This window comes from Balaenoptera borealis (assembly GCF_965194805.1).
Source record: "Balaenoptera borealis genome assembly, chromosome: X".
NCBI lineage: Eukaryota > Metazoa > Chordata > Mammalia > Artiodactyla > Balaenopteridae > Balaenoptera > Balaenoptera borealis.
The window spans coordinates 26,474,353-26,497,958 of NC_138881.1; the positions used below are offsets into that span (position 1 = coordinate 26,474,353).

Below are 23,606 nucleotides of genomic sequence, written 5' to 3' on the forward strand. Positions count from 1 at the left end.
AGAACCAATATAATTTGAAATGCCATCATCTGCTTTTTAAATTACATTGATATTAAGCACTTCTAATGTATTGATAGAATTGTGCTTCTAGGGAATGTTTGGCTTTGAAACTGTCACATTAAGGGAATGTTCATTAACAGTCCTGTTGTAAATGGTTATGTTTAGATATATCGATTACAATATTATGGCACTTCATTCATCATGAAGTAGTTTGGGGACTGGCAAAGTATCTACCTCAGAGACTAGCACTAGTTAATAATGATAAATATCTAGTTTTTCTCTATTCCCCCTCAAACCCATTTTAATTGTTGCATGTGCAGTCTCTCTCTCTCCCTCCCTCCCTCCCTCCCTCTCTCCCTCCGAAGAGTGTAATCAATGGGAATTAGACTTGCTCTATAAACTCCCTAGTCCTCGGAATATCCTTAGTAATGTAATTAACATGCACATCATTTAGGACGCATTGTTTTAAAGCCAGATGAATTTAGACCCAGCGGACTCCTTATCCCTTCTTATAATGAATCATTTTTGTACTATGTGCCCCTATCCTTGTTAGTATTTACCTAGTGCATTTATTTGCTGAGACATACAGTAAGACTATAGAACTGTTTAAAGCTCTCTCGGGGCTCATCCTTTGACATCTTCGACCATTGATTTCAGAATATGGAAAAGCCAAACTTTGCCCAGACATCAAAACCTCCTACATCTCTTTATGGCTGCCTCTCCGTAAAAAGACCATGACCCATTAAAAACTGAGTAGGCATCCACAGAAGAGTCACTTTTACTGAGTCGTTACTGTGGGGGAGGAAAAATCATTTTCCCTCTACCTTTCTAGGTTCTTGGCTGAGACACACCGTGTAATAAAAGATAGATTAACAGGAGAAAAACAGACATAAATTTAATAACATGTATTCCTCCTGTATACATGGGAGATACCCAGGAAAACTGAGTAACTCCCTGAAGTGGCCCAAGCCAGCACCTTAAGTACCATCTCCAGCTAAAGACAAAAGAAGGTGTTGGGAAGCAGGGGAAGGCCAATTATGGGAGGTGACCAGGAAAAGCGCGGTAAACATGGGCATGGTTGTTCTGCAGATTTAATTCTCTGCCTTCTCCATTGATGAGTTTCTGGAGATTCAGAGTCATCTTCTTCCTGGTACAGCAAGGGAAACACCCTTACAAATGAGGATTTCTTTTATAAATGTAAATATCTCTTACAAAGAGTAACTTCTACTTGGTTTTTAGAGCTTCTCCTGTGTCTGCTGTCTCTTAAAAATAATCAGCCTTAAATAATCTTTATATCAAAGAGGCATATTTTCGGAGGGTATATTCTGTCCCTCTTCTTTGCTTATGCAATGCCAAAATATTAGAGAACTTTAGTTATGTTGCTGCAGCATCTTCAAATCAGAGCCATCAGGTTTAACAAATTCTCTCTTTGGATAAGATCTGACATTTTGAAGTCAAAGTTTTATTCTATCCTGTAACATTTTTCTTGCTTCTCTGCTCCTCAATTATGTAAGACGTTTAATCTGACCTCAATTCTCCTTTTTTTCTTGGCAACTAACACCAAAACAAGTAAACAAATAAAAACCACATTGGAGGCTATTATGAATGCCAAGAGCACAAATTGTCTGGTACTAGTGATTCTGTACCTTTGAGTTTCTTGATATGGACATTGCAACAAGATTATTTGACTGCCACCAAAATTACAGGCATGAAAACTAGACTTTTGAGCTATTTCCTCAGATATAGAATATATGATTTAAGTGAGGTTAACTCCAAGTTATTTTTGCCTCAACAGTGGAATATCTTTTCAAAGGTCTGTTGATCCCAGTTTTTCTTGATCAACTACAGCATGGATATTTGTTATGTAGCATAGTTTTGCCTTTCAGTCCGTTTGGTTATCGTTTTCCTAAGTGTGAACTGGAATATCCAAGCAGCATCTTTGTTAGGAAAGAAAAGGACCACTCTTAGCTGATGATTAGCTTATTTCTCAATTAATAAATAACAAGGGAATGATCCGGGACAACACCCATATTGAGAGCCAAGGATGATAAGCCCTTCAGTTTTTATCATTCCTGTTAATCATGTGGGGCAGAGCTCTTAGTATTTAATTTATATATGGGCATAGTCATTGGAAGTCCTTTATTTTGTTTGTTTTCCTAACTAAATGTTAAATTCTTAATAAAGATCTTTAACTTGTACATCATCACATAAATGTGATGTTTGGGATGGTTAAAGTTCAATAAGGAATCTCCAGATTGAACTTTTAAATGCCCCTCGAGGCGAGGAAGCCAAGCCAAACACTTGCCATCATGCATGCCTGTAATATCTATAGCTTTGGGTGAGTTCCTCTCTTTCTGAGGTCCCCAAAATATCCTGAGGTTCCTGCACCTGCCAGGAAGTGACCTTCCTTACTCCCCTGGTAAGGCTGCCGGGAACCCTGTAAGCAAGGTGCCAGGCTGTTTTTCCAAAGGGCCTTATTGGCTCCGTAAAGTCGACCTTAGTTCCTTAAAGCTGTCTGGTCATATCTGAGTCTATACATGTCTCTCTCAAATAAGACATTCCAGTGAAAACCTTGGTAGTATAACAAGTTTCCAATTGTGTCCTGTTCCAAGGAGAACAGATTCTTATTGAACTTATGTAAATATAACTATAATGCCCTGAAAATAAGAGTATTCACCATGAGTTTCTGAATTCTGGAGGGATCAGGTAGGGAGAAAAATATAAATGTTTCAATTCTGCTTATAAAGATATAATTTACTGAATTGCTATTAAGTCATAGTATAAGATTAAAGGTTTTCTTATATCTGAAAAACAAAGATTAAAAAGGTAGTTATAGTTCAGACAAAAAAGTCATAAAATTATAGTCATAGTCATCAATTTATTCAGTCCCATGTGACTAATTCTTGTTGCTCTTATCTTTTGTTAGCAGTTTTGTGAAGCCATCAGTTTTTCGATTAGAGTTCTATAATTTCTTACCCAATTCAGTGGTATCATCTGAAAGTTATCAGAAAGATACATTGTCAGAAAGTCCTTTCTATGGATCTTCTTGAAGATGAAGTTTTTGTTTTGTTTGCAAAAACATCAGAGTAAAACAATAATTGTCTATAAATGACCAAAGTCTTAAAATGGCATGGTTAAAGATCTGATTCACTGTAATGCAATTGAAAAGGGAATTTGATTATTTCTGTGACACATAAAATTTTAAGATAATAACTAGAATTATGGCTAATAACATTGTAGCAGGAAATATCTGAATTTTAGGAATTTTATATAATTTCTAGAACATTTATATTAATAACATTTACCCAAATAATATAACCTAAGAACATTTATCATCACTTATTTGACAATGCTTCCCATATCATTTAGCATACCCAATAAGCCTAATTAGTTTAATATCTCTCTTTTATAAGGAGAGAGAGCAAATATTTTGAGGTATTCCAGGGGCCTTTTGGAAAACCCCAAATTATTTCCAGGTCAATAAGACTTCATCAGAATTTGACTTGGGGGAAGTTTGTCAAAAATATCAAAAAATTTTAAAACACTTGTCAAATAGGATCATAGGTCACTATGAAACAATACTTAGTTATCCACTTAAAATGACAAAGACTTCACAGGCAAATACAGAAAGTTAAATAGTTGTAAAAAAACTTAGCTCTTATAATATTTGAAGAGACTCGGGTTTTTTTCCTAAATAGTCAAAGACCTGATAAAGATAAAACATAGTAGAATTTTTGTTTTTCTAGACAGATGGCATTAATGATAAAGAAGATCTTTGTTTACAATTGCTTATTAAAAGCAGACCAATAATCTAAAAAAAAAACTTTGTGCTTTTAACAGAAAGCAAAACCAAATTCTAATTTTGTACAAGTGTACCTTTGATACTGAAATTTATTCACATAATTAAATTTATCCCAATCTTAGCCAGCTTGATCACACATAAAATTTCTTTCCCAAGATCCCTTTTTCACAAAACTTCTACAACTTTCTATGTCCACTTTAGTTTGCCCCTTTTTCTCTTTCCCAGTTTGAAATAATCAGCTCTAGGACAAAAATCACTTTTATTTCTCTCAACAAAAATGCATCTCCATTATCTCATGCCTTTTCTTACCCAAAAATACATTTTACTTCCCTTGCATACAGAATTGTTTCCCTTATTATCTCTAGTATCCTTAATCACATGTAATAATTAGAAACCTTAATTTCTAGTGAAAACAAAGAAATAAATCATTGTGAACTACATTAGCATTTTGTGGTGTGGAGAATTTATAAATACCTTTTTTTTTTAATTTCAGCTCTTTTAATTTTTTTATTTTTAATTGAAGTATAGTTGATTTACAATATTGTGCCTATAAATACCTTTTATAATTCCTAGAAATATGTGCCCTTTTAAATAGTGCAGTCTTTCAGTGTGGCACAAGACATGGTTACTGAAAGACTGAAATTCATCTTTAGTTTCTCCGCAATAGGAAGTCAAAAGTAGATAAGACTATGTTCAATAATTAATGTTTTATTATTTTATCTTATTTGGAAATGATCTAGATATTTAATGAATTTCCATCATTTAATTTGATCTAGCGAAACCCTAAGGGTGTTAAGTTACCAAAAAGATTTGGGGAACTATTTAAGTAAACAATCGTTTTAAAAAGTTCACCTGAAAACTCTTATCTCATTTACATCTATTTTATACATTTGTTTTTAATAATCACACTTAGATTACCTCTGAAGATTTTATGAGACATTAAAGCAGTTAGCCATCTTAAGTTATTTTTCTTGTTGACAAATTTTGTAACAGAGATAACATGAACTTACTTGACTTTTAGTAAACCTAGGTAGAATAAAAGTATTATACTGAATGCTGATAACTTTAAAGATACACCTGTTTTAATTAAACCAGTAACTTTAAATTTGCTTTTATTGACTAAAGGTTAATCATAGATCACATGAACTTAAAAAACATTTGCGTTAGTTCCTATGACATTTAGAAATAATTTATGTCAGCACTTACTTTAAGCTGAGTAAATAGAGCTCTTTTACAAATTAATTATGGCATGACCATCTAGAGATATAAAAATAACCCTATCTGTAATGTACACACCAGAGAGAATATTCCCACTGGTCCTAAAGGCAAGCTGGATCTACCTCACCACACCCTTGCCCACGATCTTTGCAGGTATCTTTGGTGATAGCTCTATTCTGGGAACAGGCCCTTTATTTAAATTATTTTAGGCAACTAAGACAGACATAAAAAGAAAAACTTCCTGAGTTTCTATTTCTTAAAAATAACCAGACTAAGTTGATCCTCATACCAAAGAGACACATTTTGGGGTGGCAAAATTTGCTCCCCTACACCACTCTTGGAAAGTCAACCCGAAGTCCCTAGAGCAGTGCTTTACCATCTTCTGTTGTGGTTGTTATCGCAATCTTTACAGTACACAGAAATCACCTAGGAAGTTTGTTAAAAAGTGATTCAAAATCACTAGTCTGGGACTTCCCTGGTGGTCCAGCGGTTAAGATTCTGCACTTACACTGCAGGGGGCACGGGTTCGATCCCTGGTTGGAGAACTAAGATCCCACATGTCGCGTGGTGCAGGAAAAAAAAAAAAAAATCATTAGTCTGAGGTGAACTCAAGATTTGAATTTCAAACAAGTTTCTTGATGCTGCTGGTCTGTGGACCACAGTTGGCATACCAAGGTCTTTGCCTAGACAATAGGTACTCTAATAAACTTGGTAGAATCTAACAGGTGAAAAGCAACTAGCTCTCTTGAGTTCACTGTTGCCATCACAGAGGAATGAAAGAGGGGTATAGCCAGTCAGCGGGACTAATTCTAACTAATTGCCTCATTCTTTTTACGTGGTCAGCACCTTTGAATCTGTTTGAACGTTTGTACGTTGCCCTCACATCTAGTCTTAATGAGGTTACTTGCCTCATGTATTCAATGAAATTGTGCTTTATAGGACACATTTACTACTCAGAGAGATGTCTGAAAGAGCACTGTCTTCAAGTATTAAATAATTAACCTCTTAAATGAAGAGGGCCTTCATTGTTGGACACAGTTCCTCCGTATCCCTTTTTAAAAAGGAAATCCACTTAGGGATGTCTCAACAACCTATATATGGATATATACATATATTTCAGCCTATGCAAATAGGCTGTATACAGTGTTCAGCCTGCGCAAATAGCAGTTCCCAAGGAGGAACAAGATATATGATGGGCAGTAAATACTGCTAATTTCCTGTTTTAAACACTTGTATTCAGCTAAATCTCAATTATGTGTAGTAAGGAAGGGCAGACAGTATGAAGATTGAACCTCCACATATTATTGGTCAATGATATGATCGCGAAACAGGCAAAGAAAAAAATAACACAGTAACAGAACCTGGATAAACAGTTCCTATGTGTTCAAAAGTTCAAATCATTTTTTACAGGCGTCTTTCTAGCATCTAAAGAGGTTATAAAAACACAAGTAAACCTACAGTGAGAGCAGAGGGAATTCACTGGAACTCAGATCTTTGCCTTGGAAAGTAACACACAGGCACTTTAAAAAATAATAATTCAGTTTAAGATATTTGCAAGAAGCCCACAGATATCATTGAGCATGCACATAGCACAATTCCACATATGTGATCAGAGATCACAAACAGAATAGCATATCCATGGCCACTACCCACCAACACACCATTCACTTTTACTTCTCAGAACTACCTTAATATTCTCATTATTTCTGGGTCAGGACAACCTACTGACTGACAATTCTTCATATCCTGCTCAAAGTCTCACTTCACTGCTGGTTAAAGATGATTCATATAATGCTGTTGTATGAGAAAGCAATAAATCATTCCCATTCACTAAATATGAATTAAGTCCCAGCTCTGGGCAAGGCACTGGGTTAGTTGTCCTCAGTAGTTGAGTCACTGCTGCCAGAGGGATGTCTATCACCATCCTGGGGCATGAAAGCAACATTGTTGGGGAGAGGAAGATGGCTGTGCGTTTTTATGGCTGTGAATTCCTGCACTCAGTTGAGAAATCGCACAACTGGGTCAAAAATGCAAGGTATAACTTTTAATAAGCAGTTCCCTGTATATCAAACTTTGACAACCACGTCAGTAAAGTGAGAAGTTAGTCGTGACACATAAAAAAATGCTAACTACTCTCTCAGGTCATATAGTAGGAAAAAACGTGTTGATTTCCAATAAATTTCCATGGTAACTTGTATTAGATTTTAGTGCTGAGAATTACATTTGCCATCTGTAAGAAATATGTTAGCTATTAGTCTCTACTTTTAGGGCACATATACTATTTTTAGCATGTGTTCTATGAAGAATGATATATCTGGAGGTTGATTTCTCTAAATTAAAAATGGACATTTAAATGCTATTAAAATAGATTTTGTTTGTACTTCACAAAAAGAAATCCAGTGGTATATTTAAGAAAGCACAAAAAGGTCATTTTAAAGATCACCCAAGAATCATTACCATGAATTAGAATTTGATATGAATGAGGATTGACTGAAAAATTGTGACCAGGGATGAAGAAATGGACAGTTACTTGAGAGTGTTTGTTTTTGACTCTTCACTTGTGTGTGACCTAAAGCAAGTCTCTTTATGTCATTGTTCTTCATTTTTATCATTTGTTAACTAATTGTCCTTAAGCCACAGTGCAGTAGTCTTGTAAGAACATATTAAACTCCGGGTGACTAACAGTATATATTAGCCCATTCATCAGATTTTATAGGTTCTCAGAGTTTTGAGTCATTGTACCTCATTTTGCAAATCTTGAAAGTGAAATGAAACAGTTGCTCTTCCCAGGAATTTTCTTATAGTTTTAAGTGTTTGTAAAGTTGACTCAGATCTTTAGATAAGTTCCTATAACTGCAGAATAGAAATTATAATTCCTTAAGATATGCTATGGCAGATCAAAGTGCTGACTGGTAATGGTTACCAAATTTATGGAAACTAAAATGGAAGAGGCCATTATCAAAAGCTAAAGAATGATACTTAAATTGCCTGACTTAAATCAGTTTGGAATTCTAATTCTAGTATGAAATATAAAGTGAATATGACTTGAAAACTCATTTATACTACTTCACCATTTCAAGGTAATGACTCACAACTGCTTGGGTGCATTTCTGATTCTCCCCAAGTGAACAAATACATCTATATGATTTAGCTGTATCACTATCGAAAGTAGCTAAAAGGAATACATTAAAGATATCACAACAAAATTCCGTATTGGCCATCGTCTTGTGCAGATTAATGTCAGTGGCAACTCAGTAGTCCCATAAAAGTTGATAATATTAAAATATATTTTCAACTTGCCACGTGGCATGTGGGATCTTACATCCCTGACCAGGGATCAAACCCGCGCCCCCTACAGTAAAAGCACGGAATCTTAACCACTGGTCGGCCAGGAAAGTCTGTCAACTTTTAACTATTCTCAGACCAGTTTAGCTTCCTTGTCTGTAAAACAATGCAATTAGACTAAAATTTGAAATTTGAAATCCATATTTTCTCTAAAATGGGATTATGTTTTAACCTGCTCTTTCAGGGAATATTTGTAAACTGTTGCAAAAAAACATGGTTATTATTTATATAGAGAAAAACTCCCTGTTGGTGTTAAATAATTCCTGCTAGACTTGCCTGGCTGAACTAGGCATCTATAAATGATGATTGGGTAAACAGACAGGTGAATGAAAAATTAATTAGGCTAAAGAGTTTACCATAAGGGCTCTTAGCAAAACACAGATTATAAACCACCTTGGATAACTCTATTCCAAACTGTCCAGAGTAAAAGGCAAAATATAAGCTATTTTGAAGTGTTAGCATTTAAAACTATAGGTCACTTGCCCCTGTTAAGTTCACTTGAAACCTAATACACTAGAAAGAGATGCATTAAAAAAATTTTAACTGAAGTAGTAATAGTGGTTATCTCAGGGCGGTCTGATTCCATGTGACCTTTAATTTCTTTTTCTTATTGTTACATGATTTTCAAAATTTTTACAGTAAGCATATTTTATAGAGTCAGGAAAAAAGGTGAGAAAAAAATAAATGTATTTTGATGCAGTCTCTGAAGAATTTTAAAATTCTTACAGGAAACCTACCATTAATCTGTTTGCTCTAAAATCAAGTTATTTCCACATTTTAAAAGTATGTTAAAATCTGTTTCCTTGAATGTATTCTTGCTTCCACTTTATATCTGTCTGTATTAGAAAACATTGCATGTTAGGGGACACCTTGACTTTTGCATTTTCTCAAACCACTGCTAATTTTCACACACCAAAAATCAATACATAGAGTGAGACAATAAGATAATGCCTTACTCTTTGTGAAGCAGGGCAGTATTACCGCTGTTTTGGTAAAAGAGAATTCATTATTGAGGACAGGCTTTTCATATATCCTGACGACACAGGCCACTAAAACATATGAGCCACCCACTTTATTCTCTACTTTGTCGTGGCTTAAGGAACTTTTTACTGTTCCCTTAGGAGGAATCAAGGAATGGTAGTTTCTGCTATTGGTAGTTCCCAAAGCATGCCTATTCCTTCACAGTGTTGATGGGAGAAAAAGAAAAAACTTAAATGTTGATAAACTCTTGACTAGTATCTCTTTACAAAATGAGAAAGGAAGGCAAACTTACCACTATTTTCCTCAACATTTTTACGTTTTCAGAAAACAAAGAGTGATCAAAAAAGATTCAACAGGGATAAGAAATGGATTTTTCTGTTACGTCCTTTGAGGGAAATGATCCAGCATGCGGTTTGATTATTGTTTTTGCCTTAATAGTCTCTAGCTCTGTGGAATGACCAAGATTTTGAATGAAACTTGTCTCGTGAGAGAAACAGCTTTTGCTGAACACGTTTTATTCTAATGCTTTCAATAATTATGAAATAAGTTAAAATCTTAAAGGAAGAAAATTATAATAATAACATAAAATTCTAAAGTTTATCAAAGCATGCCATTCTGTATATTGCAGTAACTCCGTTTTTACATGTGTAAAATATTTTATAAATCGATTTTTAACAACTGAATATACTGACTATACTACAAATCATCATACGATTTTTTTAGAAGTGTTCAGTGTTTCTGTCGAGAGCATGGTTCCTTCTATTGGTTATCTAAGCAGTCCAGATGTTCTGGGTTCTTTGGCCAGTCCAAAGCATTCCCAGTGGAAGACCAAATTCTTTTAACTGTGACTATATATCCTCTGGTGGAGGATTGCTTTTAGGATAAACACTGCAGCCCTTAACAAAAAGGAGTAAAATGGCAATGCCACCTTCACTGTGACAATTTTCTCTCCAGAGACGTTTTGTAACATTCCATCTGTGACTGTCTATTTGTATGACATGTTGAAAAGGAAATTCCTAGTAGAGGTAAAACAAATACTTTTTCTTCTAAGAGGTTTTCTTTTAGGCATCAGTGAGGTTTGACACCTTTGTATACAATGGCCCTGTCTTCTAAGCTGGTCACCCGAGGCCCATTTAGTTGTTTATTATAGCAGTATCTTCCTTTGTCTGGCTTCTCCCCATCATGCTCAGTTGTATGAGATCTAAGATGAAGGAGACCCCATCTGAATACTTTGTATGTGTCTGTGTGTGCAAATACATAATAGTCTGTGTACAGCCCACATTATGGTCTTTGGATAGACCTATTTCAAACATTGCTTTCAGAATCCAAAGGGGAAATGTTTTCAGACATAAAGCTCTGTCTGTGTTAGTAATACCACATGGTACATTTTGAAAATATATATCAATTTTCCACTAGGGAGAATCATTGTCCTATTTTTCTGACCTAATTTTAAGAAACCTGACTTAATTGATACCATGAATCCTTCAAACAAATATTTATTTTCAAGGTGCATGCTAGCTGCTTGGAAAAGGGAAAAAAAGATAAATATATTCTAGCTGAGAAATCAGAGCATGAATTTGCCTACCATCACCCATTACACCATACACTTGCTTTCCCCGTACTCCACACCAAACTACTTGCCAAACTCCTTTGCAGCCACTGTCCTGTACTGTGCCACACAGTGTCTGATCCCTATCTCTAAGATCCCCCAACAGAAACACAAATACTCACACACACAAACACCCTGAGTGAGTTGCTCACCCGGTCCTTGGGTATTATTCTTATAGTAGAGCATTTCTTACACCCATATAAAAGGCCTAGCAGAGTGACACTTAGGTGCACAATAAATATTAACTCTTATTATTTTGTTTTTAAATATTTCCTTGCATGCCCGACTCTACAACTACACATCAGCTCCTTTAAGGCCAGGAGCATATTCCATCCATCATTTTATCACTAGAACTCAAAGCACTACACCTGGTACATTTAAGGCACTTATAAAACAAAAAGAAAGTGAATGAGTGAGTGAAAAGACAAAAATGAATAATAATATCAAAGATGTAAAACAATACTTTCCTCATTCTTTAAGTCTATAAAGACTATGTATGTTGTCATTGCATTTATGGATGAAAGAATCCTTTTAAATCTGTACTATGAAGTTGACCATTTTTCTATAGAATGAAGTTTTATCATCAAACTAATAGACTGTGTATTAATAATTATACCCCATCAGTTGCTTGAACCTCATGACACATTGTATGGAAAAATGGCTCACAGAGATATTCTCGTCATTTTAGAGTGGGAATGCACAAAAATCTAACTTTTCATTAGAAAAGTACATTTGTTCTTAATCATCCAGTCATCCATTTATTCAAATATTCATTGAGCTCCTACTATGTGTCAGATAGTTTTCAAGGCACTTGAGATAGAATCAGTTAAAAAATATGAACAAAATAGACAAAAAAAACTTGGCCTGATGGAATTTAAATTCCAGTGGGAGGAGATAGACAATAGATAATAAATATATTAATAAGAAAATTAAATACTATGTTCTATAATGATAAATGCTATAGTGAAAAATAGAGAAAGGAAAGTGGATACAGCCACAGGTTTGTGACTTGGAATGAGTGGTCAGTGGACCGAGTTGCAAAAGTGTTCTATGAACAAAGACTTGAAGAAGCAAAGTGGGAGGCCCTAAGGTAAAGCAATTGTTTATCATGTAAAACCATAAACAACACTTAGTGGTATAATGCAGTATGGTAAGTCATCAAAAAAGCTACAGAAAATACAGGTTCTAAGGACACAAATTGCTTTTAGTTGGAAAAGCTTCACTGAAAGTACAGATCTTAGCCTTGCCTTGCAGAATTGGTAGGGTTTTGATAAATGGAAAGAAGTTCTAGGTTGGTACAGAATTGGGAAAACATATGTCAAATTCAGTTCACATTGGAGGGATAATTCCTGCTGGAGGTTAATCAGCTGCTTCAATTAAAGGAGTGAAGGACCTTGAATGCCAACACAAGGGGTTTGGACTTTTTCCCATGAGCAATGTAAATCAGCTAACAGTTACTGAAGAAAATTCCAAGATGAGGACATGTTTTTGGAAGATTAAACTGAAGGCTTTGCAAAGATTATAATAGAATAGCTGTGAATAACTTTAATCCAAAATAATCAACCCAAAATATTCTCTAATTACAATAACACTTGTAATATTGTGATCTTACCATAATTTCCATATGGCCTCTCCAACTAGATTCACCAATTATTAACATTTTGCCACATTTGCCTTATCTCTCTTCATCTAGTTAGGTAAATAAAAAGATAGAGCTACACTATGTATACAAACACATATTATTGCTGAACCACATGAGAGTAAATTGCAGACATCATGACTAAATTCTTCAACATGAATCTTCTAAAAACAAGGATATTTTCTGACAAGACCAGAGTATATTTATCAAATTTAGGAAAATCAAAAATGATAGAATGCTATTCACTAATATATAGTCTATATTCACATTTCAAAGGGTATTCCCATAATATCCTTTTACCACATTTTCCATCCAGAATTATGCAATCCATTTAGTTGTCAAGTCTTTTTAATCTCTTTTAATCTGGGATTGTTCCTCAACCTTTCTTTGTCTTTCATGGCATTGACATTTTCGAAGAATAGAAACCAGATTTTATTTTTTACTCCTTTTTAGGATATTTACTTATATGTGGCTGGAATACTGCATAAATGATATTATGCCTTCTTAATGCATTACATCAGGAGGTACATGATGTTAATTTGTCCCATTACTGGTAATGCTAATTTTGGTCACTTCCTAAAGATGGTGTCCATTTCTCCCTTAATCATTAATAAATAATCAGTAGGGAGGTACTTTAAGACAGTAGGAATATCCTACCTCATCAATCTTTCACCCATTAACTTTAGCTTCTGTTGATAATTCTTGCCTGAGTCAATTATTATTAGGATGGTGGGAAAATGGTGATTTCTAACTCTATTATTCCTTCTATATTTGCCAATTGGCATTCTGCCCTAAAGGAGAGCTTTCCTTTTTATTAATTTGTTTATAATTAATATAAACTCATGGATTCATGTTTTATTTGATTACCGTCATTACTTATTTTAAATTGTCTTTTAATACATGCCACTTGGCACTTCCCTGGTGGCGCAGTGGTTAAGACTCCGCACTCCCAACACAGGGGGCCCAGTTTCGATCCCTGGTCAGGGAACTAGATCCCACATGCATGCCACAACTAAGAGTTCGCATGCCACAACTAAGTATCCCACGTGCCACAACTAGGAGCCCATGTGCCACAACTAGGGAGCCCCCGTGCCACAACTAAGGAGCCAGCAAGCCACAACTAAGGAGCCTGCCTGCCCCAACTAAGACCCAGTGCAGCCAAATAAAAAAAAAAATACATACCACTTATGAATATTCCCTACTTCATAGAAAAATATATAAAACAAAACTTAGCACCCTTCCTATCTGGTTGGGGAGAGAAAAAAGACATTCCAAGGGTAGGCTCTAGCTAACTGTATAAAGAATGATGCATTTTTTCCATCTAGTCTTTCATTTAATTTTTTGTTTTAATAGTTTATTAATGTGTAACATTTCAGATCCAAGGGCTTGTGGGAGCTTAGTCTAACTAGACCCTAATCATGGGTCCCAGCCAAGACTATATTTGCATTCTTTTATTTTTTTTTTGAATTTTATTTTATTTATTTTTTTATACAGCAGGTTCTTATTAGTTATCCGTTTTATACATATTAGTGTATATATGTCAATCCCAATCTCCCAATTCATCACAACACCACCACCCCCCTCTGCCGCTTTTGCCCCTTGGTGTCCATATGTCTGTTCTCTACATCTGTGTCTCAATTTCTGCCCTGCAAACCAGGTCATCTGTACCATTTTTCTAGGTTCCACATATATGCGTTAATATACGGTATTTCTTTTTCTCTTTCTGACTTACTTCACTCTGTATGTCAGTCTCTAGATTCATCCACCATATTTGCATTCTTAATTGACAGTAAGTTAAAGTTAATTTGATACTTTGGCTGAAAACCTCTTTCCAAAACTGCAAAATATACTACTTGGAAGGTAACCTTTTGCCCAAATGTTTGGTTGCACAGATCACGTTGTTAAATTCAGAGACCACTTTCATTTATTATTATTATTATTATTTATTATTAATATTATTATTATTATATATACCTTTTCTTGTTCCAAAAAGCACTTTTGCAAGAGCAAAACTACTATCTTTATATATCAGTTTATACCTTCTGAAAACATTTTCTTGCTATTATGTGAATAGCAATTCAGCTTCTTAATGTGTTACCAAAAAAAACCATTATAACTGCTTCTAAATTGCATTGATGTATTGTAGAATTGAGTTGAATATCTTTGTAGGCTGAGCATAATTATCCTCCTGCCAGGAACAAATAAGTTATACTGCTCCAGAGAAATAAATATGCATATGAATTTATGTGGATGGATAAATCCTTATAAAGTTTAGCTCTTTGTAACACAGTGAGAGAAGAAGAAATGTACTTGGTGATGCTAATGAATAAACTGGGATCATTATATTATCTATCATGCATTTCCCCCACAAACTTGCATTTTACTGCATATAAATCAGGGCAGAGCATTTCAAAGGACTTTATATAATGAATGAGGCAATTTTAGGATGAACTATATAAGAATAAGCCACCTAAAGTCTTCAGTTATACTTTAAACAAGATTATATATATAAATATAGACAGAGATACAAAATGAATACTCCAAGTGAAGAGTTCAAAATTACATATAGGGACTTCCCTGGTGGTCCAGCGGTTAAGTTTTTGCGCTCCCAATGCAGGGGGACCAGGTTTGATCCCTGGTCAGGGAACTAGATCCCACGTGCCACAACTAAAAGATTCCGCCTGCCGCAAAGACCTGGTGCAGCCAAATTAATAAATAAATAAATAATTTTTAAAAAAACACAATTACATATAAACTTTGATTTAACTCTGTTAACATCTTTACCTCTTCAAAGATACCTAGCAGAAAAAGTTTGCAAACAATAACACTAAGTACAAGCCAATTAAAAAAAAACAGGATTCCAAACTATACTAGGTAATTGCAGCAAGATTAGTGTAAACCAAATGCATTTATTATTTGCAGTGTAATCCAATATACTAGGGGATGGCATGCGCTTTATTTTAATTAGCTGTTTCTTTTAAAGGGTTGCTTGGTCCAACTGTCTTGATAAGAAAAAATTGTAGTCATTGCTCAAAATGCTTGTAGCAAATCTAGTTTTAAATTGAAGCAATTTATTCCGAAAGCAGTCTACTACTGCAGCAATAATCAATGTGTTTTCCCTTAGCCATACTGGAGCTTTCCACGGACTATTGTTAATTGCCTGTAACTAAATGACTGCTTGTGCCCTTAAATGTAACTCTTTGGTACTTGTTCATTTGTTGTGTTTAACCAAATGCCGGTTTCCCTTAGGTTTTCCCTAGCGATTTTGCTTTACAATTTTCAGTATTCAGTCTCAGTCCCTTAAAGGGGGCAGAGTCTATCATTTTAACAAAATAACACAAAGGCTAAACAGATTTTTAAAGGTTTGCACTTTCTCTTTCCATCCTCTGATGTTGAATTGTGCTGAAATGGAATCTTTTTATTTTTTAAATGCTGCCACTGCAGGCAGCTTGAACTTGAGCTGAAAAGCAGATCCCATTTCAAAAGGAAATGACATTTGCTGGGGCAACACCATTCACATTGTAATGTAAAGATAAAATACAGCAGTGAGCCCCAATCATTTCTTTTAACAGTAACAGAATTTAACCCCTAGTAATTTTGTCCTGACCTAATGTATAAGCAATAATGGCTGGCACTCATATTAATGAATGTGTCCAGCTTGGAGCAAAAGAATGTGGAAACTGAATCTAATACACCATTTTATTTGCGAGAATTTACACATGCTATATAAACCAATGGAAAAAACTTCAATGGAAAAATTTTTAACCTGCACACATTTATAATATGAAGGCAGGTGTATTAGTCTTTACGCTATAAAAATAACGTAGTAACTGAGGAGCAAGCACTATTGTGTGGACTGTGGGGAAAGACACATTTCTTTTCCGACTTACAAGTTTGTTATAAGCACACCGTGCTTCTCCATGTAATACTATAGAGGTTTCTGGGGGAAATCTGAGATACTGTCAAGATCTCAGGATAAGTTAGTTCTCTGTAAATGCTGTTTCTTGGTCTAGTTTTGGGTATCCCTAGTATTAAGAAAATGACTATCATATGGCTCAGAAGAATTTTTCTAGCTTTATTGCTCACACTCTAGGTATATGTAAGTTTTCATATGTTTGTACCTTAAAGGAGGTATTCATGTGACACAAGACCATTTCTGTAATTCCTAAGCCTCATCAACCCTGCTCTCTTTTTCTCATTACATTTTAGACAGTATTATTGGTTAGCCTAATAAATAGTGTATTCAAGGTAGTATATACAGTTTTTTGAGTGGCTCATGACATCTAGCAATGGGAATAATTCACATTTGGGCAACTACTTCTCTGAAAACAAAAAAGACTTACTGTCATAAAATTTTTCTCTTACACATATTCAGTTTTTAGAAGTTAAAAAAAATGTGTGTAGAGACCAGTGTTACAAATACCATTTGAAGAAAATGAGAATTCTGCTTACTGGATTAATAGAATTATATTTCAGGCATAGTTTTTGATTGTTCTAAAAGCTATTCAACGAGATATGGGTGTGTAAGGCATGCTAGATGCTCAGGCCCAGTGCCATGGTTCCAGAATCAAAGGATGTGCTTAGGGGCACCATGAAAGAACCATTCTCTGCCTGGGCACTTATCTAGAGCAAAGCAGCTGTCCTGACTCCCAGCTTTCCTTACAGCTTCTTCCCACATAGCCCTTGGGTTAGAACTTATAATGACTGTTTTTAAAAAAAAAAAGTCAAATTTTTAAAGAATTGAAGTACAATTAACATAAGATAAAACACATAGATCCTAAGTGTTTATAGCTCAATGAGTTTTGACAAAAGTATATATCAATACTTGTACCTACACCTGAAAAAAGACACAGAGGTTTTTTCTTTGTTTGTTTTTTTACCCCATTATGTTCCCTCTTGCCCCTTCCCAATAAAATTTCCCATCACCCATCCACAGAGCATCCCTTTTGTGATTTCTATCCCTGAGGTTTATTTTGGCCTGCTCTTGGACTTCATTTAAATAGAATTATACGGAAGGTATTACTTTGTGTCTGACCTTCTTCACCTAACATAATTTTGTGAGATTAATGCATGTTGCAGTAGTTCATTCTTTTTACTGCTGAGTATATTATATCACACGGACACACAACAGTTTGTTCATCAAATCCTGTTAATGAACATTTGGGTTGTTTACAGTTGTGGTTACTATGAATAAGACTACTCTGAACATTCTTGTACAAGTCTTCTTGTAGACATCTGCTTATATTTCCTTTGGGTAAATACTTAGGAGTGTAACTGCTGTTCATAGGGTAGATTCATATTTAACTTTATTAGCAGCTACTCAAAATTTTCTAATATAGTAGTACCATTGGGCACTTCCGCTAGCAGTGTTTGAGAGTAGAAGTTAAGCATTCTCCATTATTTTTTTATTTCTTTTCTCACACAACAAATTTCAGAGTGATGAATTCCAAGTGTGTAATACATTATATTAGAAAACAGGATGAATATTAAAAGGAGCCACAGTCCAATATATACACTACCAAATGTAAAATAGATAGCCAGTGGGAAGCAGCCGCATAGCACAGGGAGATCAGCTCGGTGCTTTGTGACCACCTAGAGCGGTGGGATAGGGAGGGTGGGAGAGAGACGCACGCAAGAGGGAGGAGATATGGGGATATATGTATGTGTATAGCTGATTCACTTTGTTATAAAGCAGAAACTAACATACCATTGTAAAGCAATTATACTCCAATAAAGATGTTAAAAAAAAAGTAGCCATAGTCCAAATGCTTCTCTCTCCCATTATACCCAGTGTAATTTAAATCAGATTTTTTTCTGGTATATAAATTAGCCTATGGGCATAAGTTAGAGTTTTATACAGGCTTCTATGTGTGGTGGAGTTTAACTGATATCCTGAGAGAACAAGACTCAATGTACCCCACAGACTTATCTACCCACTAATCTTTTCTGTTCACATAGTAGTGGGAAAACATTATACTAAATTGGGTTTTGTATTTTATTCCTGGTACTTTTGTAGTACTATCTTGTGTAGTCCCTCACAAGATTCAGCAGATAAAGCTGTCTGATATTTACAAATAAAAAATATATAAATGTCCTTGAGGTACTTTTTAGTATTTCACACTTCGTATTAATTCACTTAGACTCTAAAAGATTTAATAACTCACTTTATTTTTTCTTTCTTAAATTCATAAAGTCCAATCACTTTTTATAAGTTTTTCTTCTGTGTCCTATTTAATTTTAATAAGAGCAGAAAAATACACTTGATGAAACAGTAGTTTATGTTTTTTTTTTTTATTAAACTGTTGAATTCGAAATGAAGGACTAGATAATGAGAAATATGGCTGAGGTTTTTTTTTTTTCTGTTATCATCACAGGAAAAGTGACATCACATGCGAACACACACACACACAAACATGTCCTTGTGAGAAAATGATGGCCATACTTTTCAGATTATTTATCAGATACTACATTGCACCCATGATGATTTCACCCTATTTGTAAGATCTCAGGAGTGATCTTGTAACCCAAGAGTAGTTGTCACTGCAAAACCATAGATTATTTTAAAGTTCTCAGTCTAAAACTACACTGACTATGTTACAAAATTAGATAACCCATTAGTGGATTGTAAATTACAGGATCAAAAATACCATTATTTTAGAGCCATAATATCAGGAATATTTATCTTTAACGGTAATTAAGGAAACTAGTATTTTTCAAGGTAGTTGTCAACTGCGGGGAACAATGGATACCCATCAATAACATTTGGACTATGATGATCAAGGTCAACATGCATAAATAGGCAGTTAAAGTGAGTTTCAAAATCTGTGCATTCTGGCTTAATGTTTAAATACCAGTATCATTGAATTTGTTACAATGTTCGTGAGCTCTAAAGGAGAAAAAAAGAAGTGAATATTTTATCCCTTAAATTTTTTGATCATTTTTTATGCAATATAGACATTCAATAGGAATAAGAGAACTTGTATACAGCGAATGGCAGGAAAATTACTCTTTTGGATAGAATGTAGTGACATACCAAGTAAAAGTGGAAAGAAAGGATAAGAAAAACATTTTTGAGTAGCTTAGTGAAAGGAAAATACTACCAACATAGTCTGGTGTGACGTCCACTAGAGAGCCTATTTCTTGAGCCCAAGTTAGCACTCAGCCTCCAAGACCGTGGTCAGCCACATTGGCACCACTCTATTCAGAAAGCTACAGGACAAGTGGTTATTGCTTCTGACAGGAGCCAGCAGACAGTATTCATTAGGTGGTCCACCCAACACTCTATGCGACAGTCCACACTGCCCTTCAGGAACTGTGCTGTTTGACCCCTCATCTCTTCTCAGCCCCAACCCCCAGGTGACAGCTCAGGTGGGAAGGATCAAGATTCATATTGGGTGAGTTCAGAAACCGTCCTGGCTTAAAAGCTTCATATCCACAGGAACCGATATTACTTTTATCAACTCCATGAGCATAGCTTACAGGATTCCCACAAGGGATGGGTTTATATGTAAGAGTTACTTGCACTCCAGCAAGCCCAAAATTATAGTTTCCAATCAGGTATTTATAATTCTCTCAGTCCAAATGCAATCTACCAATATAGGTTCATTTTTACCATAAGCAATGTTGCTTAGAAACACAGTTACCACATACTACCTTATCTGGTTACCAAGGAAACAGCTAGAAAGTTATCAAAAGATCAAATTCTCAGGCAGAAAGGGAAGGGATTGTGTTAATCCATTACCTACATCTGATCTCATCCACAAAACTGTGAAATCAAGGTGAATTTATGATTTTGTATGTGAATATGGTATAATTCCCTCTTGTAATTTTTTTTCTAGAGCTGATGTATACAGTTGAACTTGCTGGAGGGCTTGGTGCTATCCTGCTGCTGCTTGTTTGTTTGGTGACCATCTACAAGTGTTACAAGATAGAAATCATGCTCTTCTATAGGAATCATTTTGGGGCTGAGGAGCTGGATGGAGGTAAGATGAGTTCCCTCTTTTAACGTTCTTTCTGAATATTCTGTTTCCTGCTTTTGTTTGTTGGAGGGGAAGAAAAGTTACCTGAATGACCATTTGCAGCAGCCCTCACAGTCTTCGTTCAGTTTGTAAATTCATCTTTTATATGGAGCTATATGTGTGATGCTTTGCAGCCAGTAGGTATTTTCCTCTGAAAATTGTAAAGCAACACCTACTCTTTCTAGAACGGTATTCCAAACAGCACTTGCGAATTACAAACGCTGATTAGAGTGTTATCAGAGTGTTCATTTTCTCTCACCTTGTAATCAGTACTGAAAGTCCAGCTTTACTTCTATACAGGTAAGGAGTGTCTCTTTTAATTGTGTTCCCTGGCCCAATAGTTTGAAGTGAATCTCAATTTGTTCCTTGTTTAGACTGGTCATTTATAATAAACAGTACCAAATATTTTAGAAATCATCCAGCAGTCTTTTCAATCCTGTTTATTTAGCTATATTTAGACAGGCTAATTTTTATTCCAAGTGGGGACCAACAGATAGGAAAGTGTACAAGCAAGTTGTTTTCATAATAATAAATCTAATACTTTTACTCAAATCGGATAAGTAAATATTGTTTTTGTAGAAATCATAATTATTATTTGCCTCTGGTCAGTCATGAATATGTGTACAATCTAAGAAGAATTTGGAGTCCTTAAAATTGAGCTCCATAAACCGCCCATGAGAGGACTAAAGTTTTTTTTTCCTTTTTTGGTCATTTGAAAGTGATTCATGTATAAGATAGACTTGCAATATAGGAAGCATATGTGAAGTGACAATAAATTGTACAGATGGTCAAGGTTTCTTGATCATTTTTGTAATCTCTTTTTATTGACTATCCATTTTTCACTAATTGGTACAAAGGAAAATAAAGCAATCGCCCATGCTACCACATTTCCAGGGGCCTCTGGAATAAATCACAGGTAGGACTGTAGTTTGTCAGACTTGCGAAGAAGAGCAATTTATTCAGCATCCCTAACACTCCTCTCTTTTTAACCTTCTCCCCTTCCCATCAGGGTGAAGTCTGTGCTGCAGCAAAGCTGTTTGTTTGTTGTTGTTGTTTTTTTCATTTTAAAGTACTAATTAGCCTATTTATTCTTTGTTTCTAACTTTCTTGCCTGTTCATACAAATTATTAAATTGTTCAGTACTGCTTCAAAGAGATATGAGAAAATTGCCAATGTCAGAGTTGTTGTTGAATGAGAATCAAGCAAAGTGCTAGGCATTCTTAAAATCATTTTTGCTAAGCCTCAAAAAAAAAATCTAAGGTCAATGTTATAATCTCCATTTTACTGATAAAGCAACTGAGGCTCCCAGTGGTTAAATAACTTACTAAAGAAGATAACACTAGTATTATTGTAAGTGGCCAAGATGGGATTTGAATATAGGTCTATTTACAAAGCCTTTATTTTATTGAACACTGAGCCCCTATTGTTTTTAGCTTTTTAAAACTTCGGTGTGTTCAGTATAACCTAAAGATCTGCTGTTGCTTGCACAGTTAGCATAGTAGAAGATATTTGAAAAAGCAGATTACCTAAACAAGTCTCACTTTATCTATTTTGAACATATTTTGTGTTCTGAATGATATGAATGATTTCACCGAAACTATCAATTTCCAATATAATTTTTTGTCGTGTTCTGAATGGTAGAAGATTCTGAAGAGTTTAGATGCCTCTAAACCTTAGTCTCATCCCCTTAGATCCTTCTACACATGCTATTATGGTTGAATAAATACCTACTCTTCCATTGTTGAAAAATTTCTCTGACATCATCAAATCCCCATTCTTCCTAGCTCTCCCACAAGTCCTTTCTTTTTCCAAAGAAGAGATAATTGTTAAGAGACCCCAAACTTTTCATATTCTTGACTTGGCTTCAAAAACTGTAATTTGAAAGTCAAAGTTGATCGGTCTTCTTTATTCTTGGCTACTATGTTATCTCCCGTGAAAAGGGAATACATAAAGTGCTCTTGGAAGGAGAGGCAAAGAGTGAAGAAAAAGAGGGAAAGTTAGTTTACCTCATATTTTGAAGTAATGTCAGAACTATGGTGATTGATAATAACAGATTCACTGACTATTTATTGAATATGTATTAAATGACAAGGGCTGTGTTGGCTATTTTATTGATAGAGAGTTATACAACCAGGAAGACAGAGTTCAAACCCAGGTCTAAATGACTCCAAATCCCCCAAATTTCCATCACTGTATCAGACTAGGAGGTGGACTATTTGGCATCTAGATACATTTAGTCAGTTCCTTTCAAGTCATTGCAATAGGCATTACCTGACTGTATCAGTTCTATATCAAAAGGATTCTATTTTTCCAAGATGGAACATATTGATGCTTTGCTCTCTTAGTTTGTTCACATCACTCCTTGTTCCCCTCTACACAGCCTTACATTTTATTGTTTCCCCTAGACTCAGGCCTTAGCACTTCTCTTCTAATTCTGCAGCACCACCTTTTTGGATCACATGTACAACCCTGTCTACACTTGCATTTGTGTACAAATGACTCGTAAATCTAAATGTCCTTCTCCCAGTTCTCTTGTTTTATTATCATTTTTTTCTCTGCTAACCTGTTGGTTTTCTCCACTATGATAGGTCCCAACCCCAGCTTTTGAGTCACGCACCCCCCACACTCATCTCTTATCATCCTCCATTTTACGTCTCAGTTCTTTGTATCATCCTCTACCTCATTTGCTTCACTTCCTCCTCATCTGCCATTTCCAATTAGTTATCATGGTCAGTTAATTGTACCTCTTGAAAATAGACTATTCCCTCAGTCTTCATTGCAAATGCCTTGTGCAAACCTCCTACACCACCTTCTTAGCCTTTTTCTGTTCCCCTCCATTTGATCCTCCACACTCGGCCAGACTTCTCTAAGTACAAATTTACTGTGATTCTCTGAAAAAAAAAAAGAGCATGCCTCTATGTTGCCTGCCAGAGCAGAAAGTTTTCTTAGCTAAGAAAGTAACTGCCGTAACAGGGTGACCCAACTTACATTTAT

General features: G+C 35.2%; 1 protein-coding gene across 1 annotated transcript in view; it reads left to right on the top strand.

The window, feature by feature from the left end:
• Positions 1-23,606, top strand: part of IL1RAPL1 (interleukin 1 receptor accessory protein like 1) — a 660,460-nt gene that overhangs the window by 603,879 nt on the left and 32,975 nt on the right. The window contains exon 7 of the mRNA XM_082378177.1: positions 20,433-20,576. Within this exon, the coding sequence (XP_082234303.1) occupies positions 20,433-20,576 (144 nt within the window). The remainder of the gene's footprint in view (positions 1-20,432; positions 20,577-23,606) is intronic.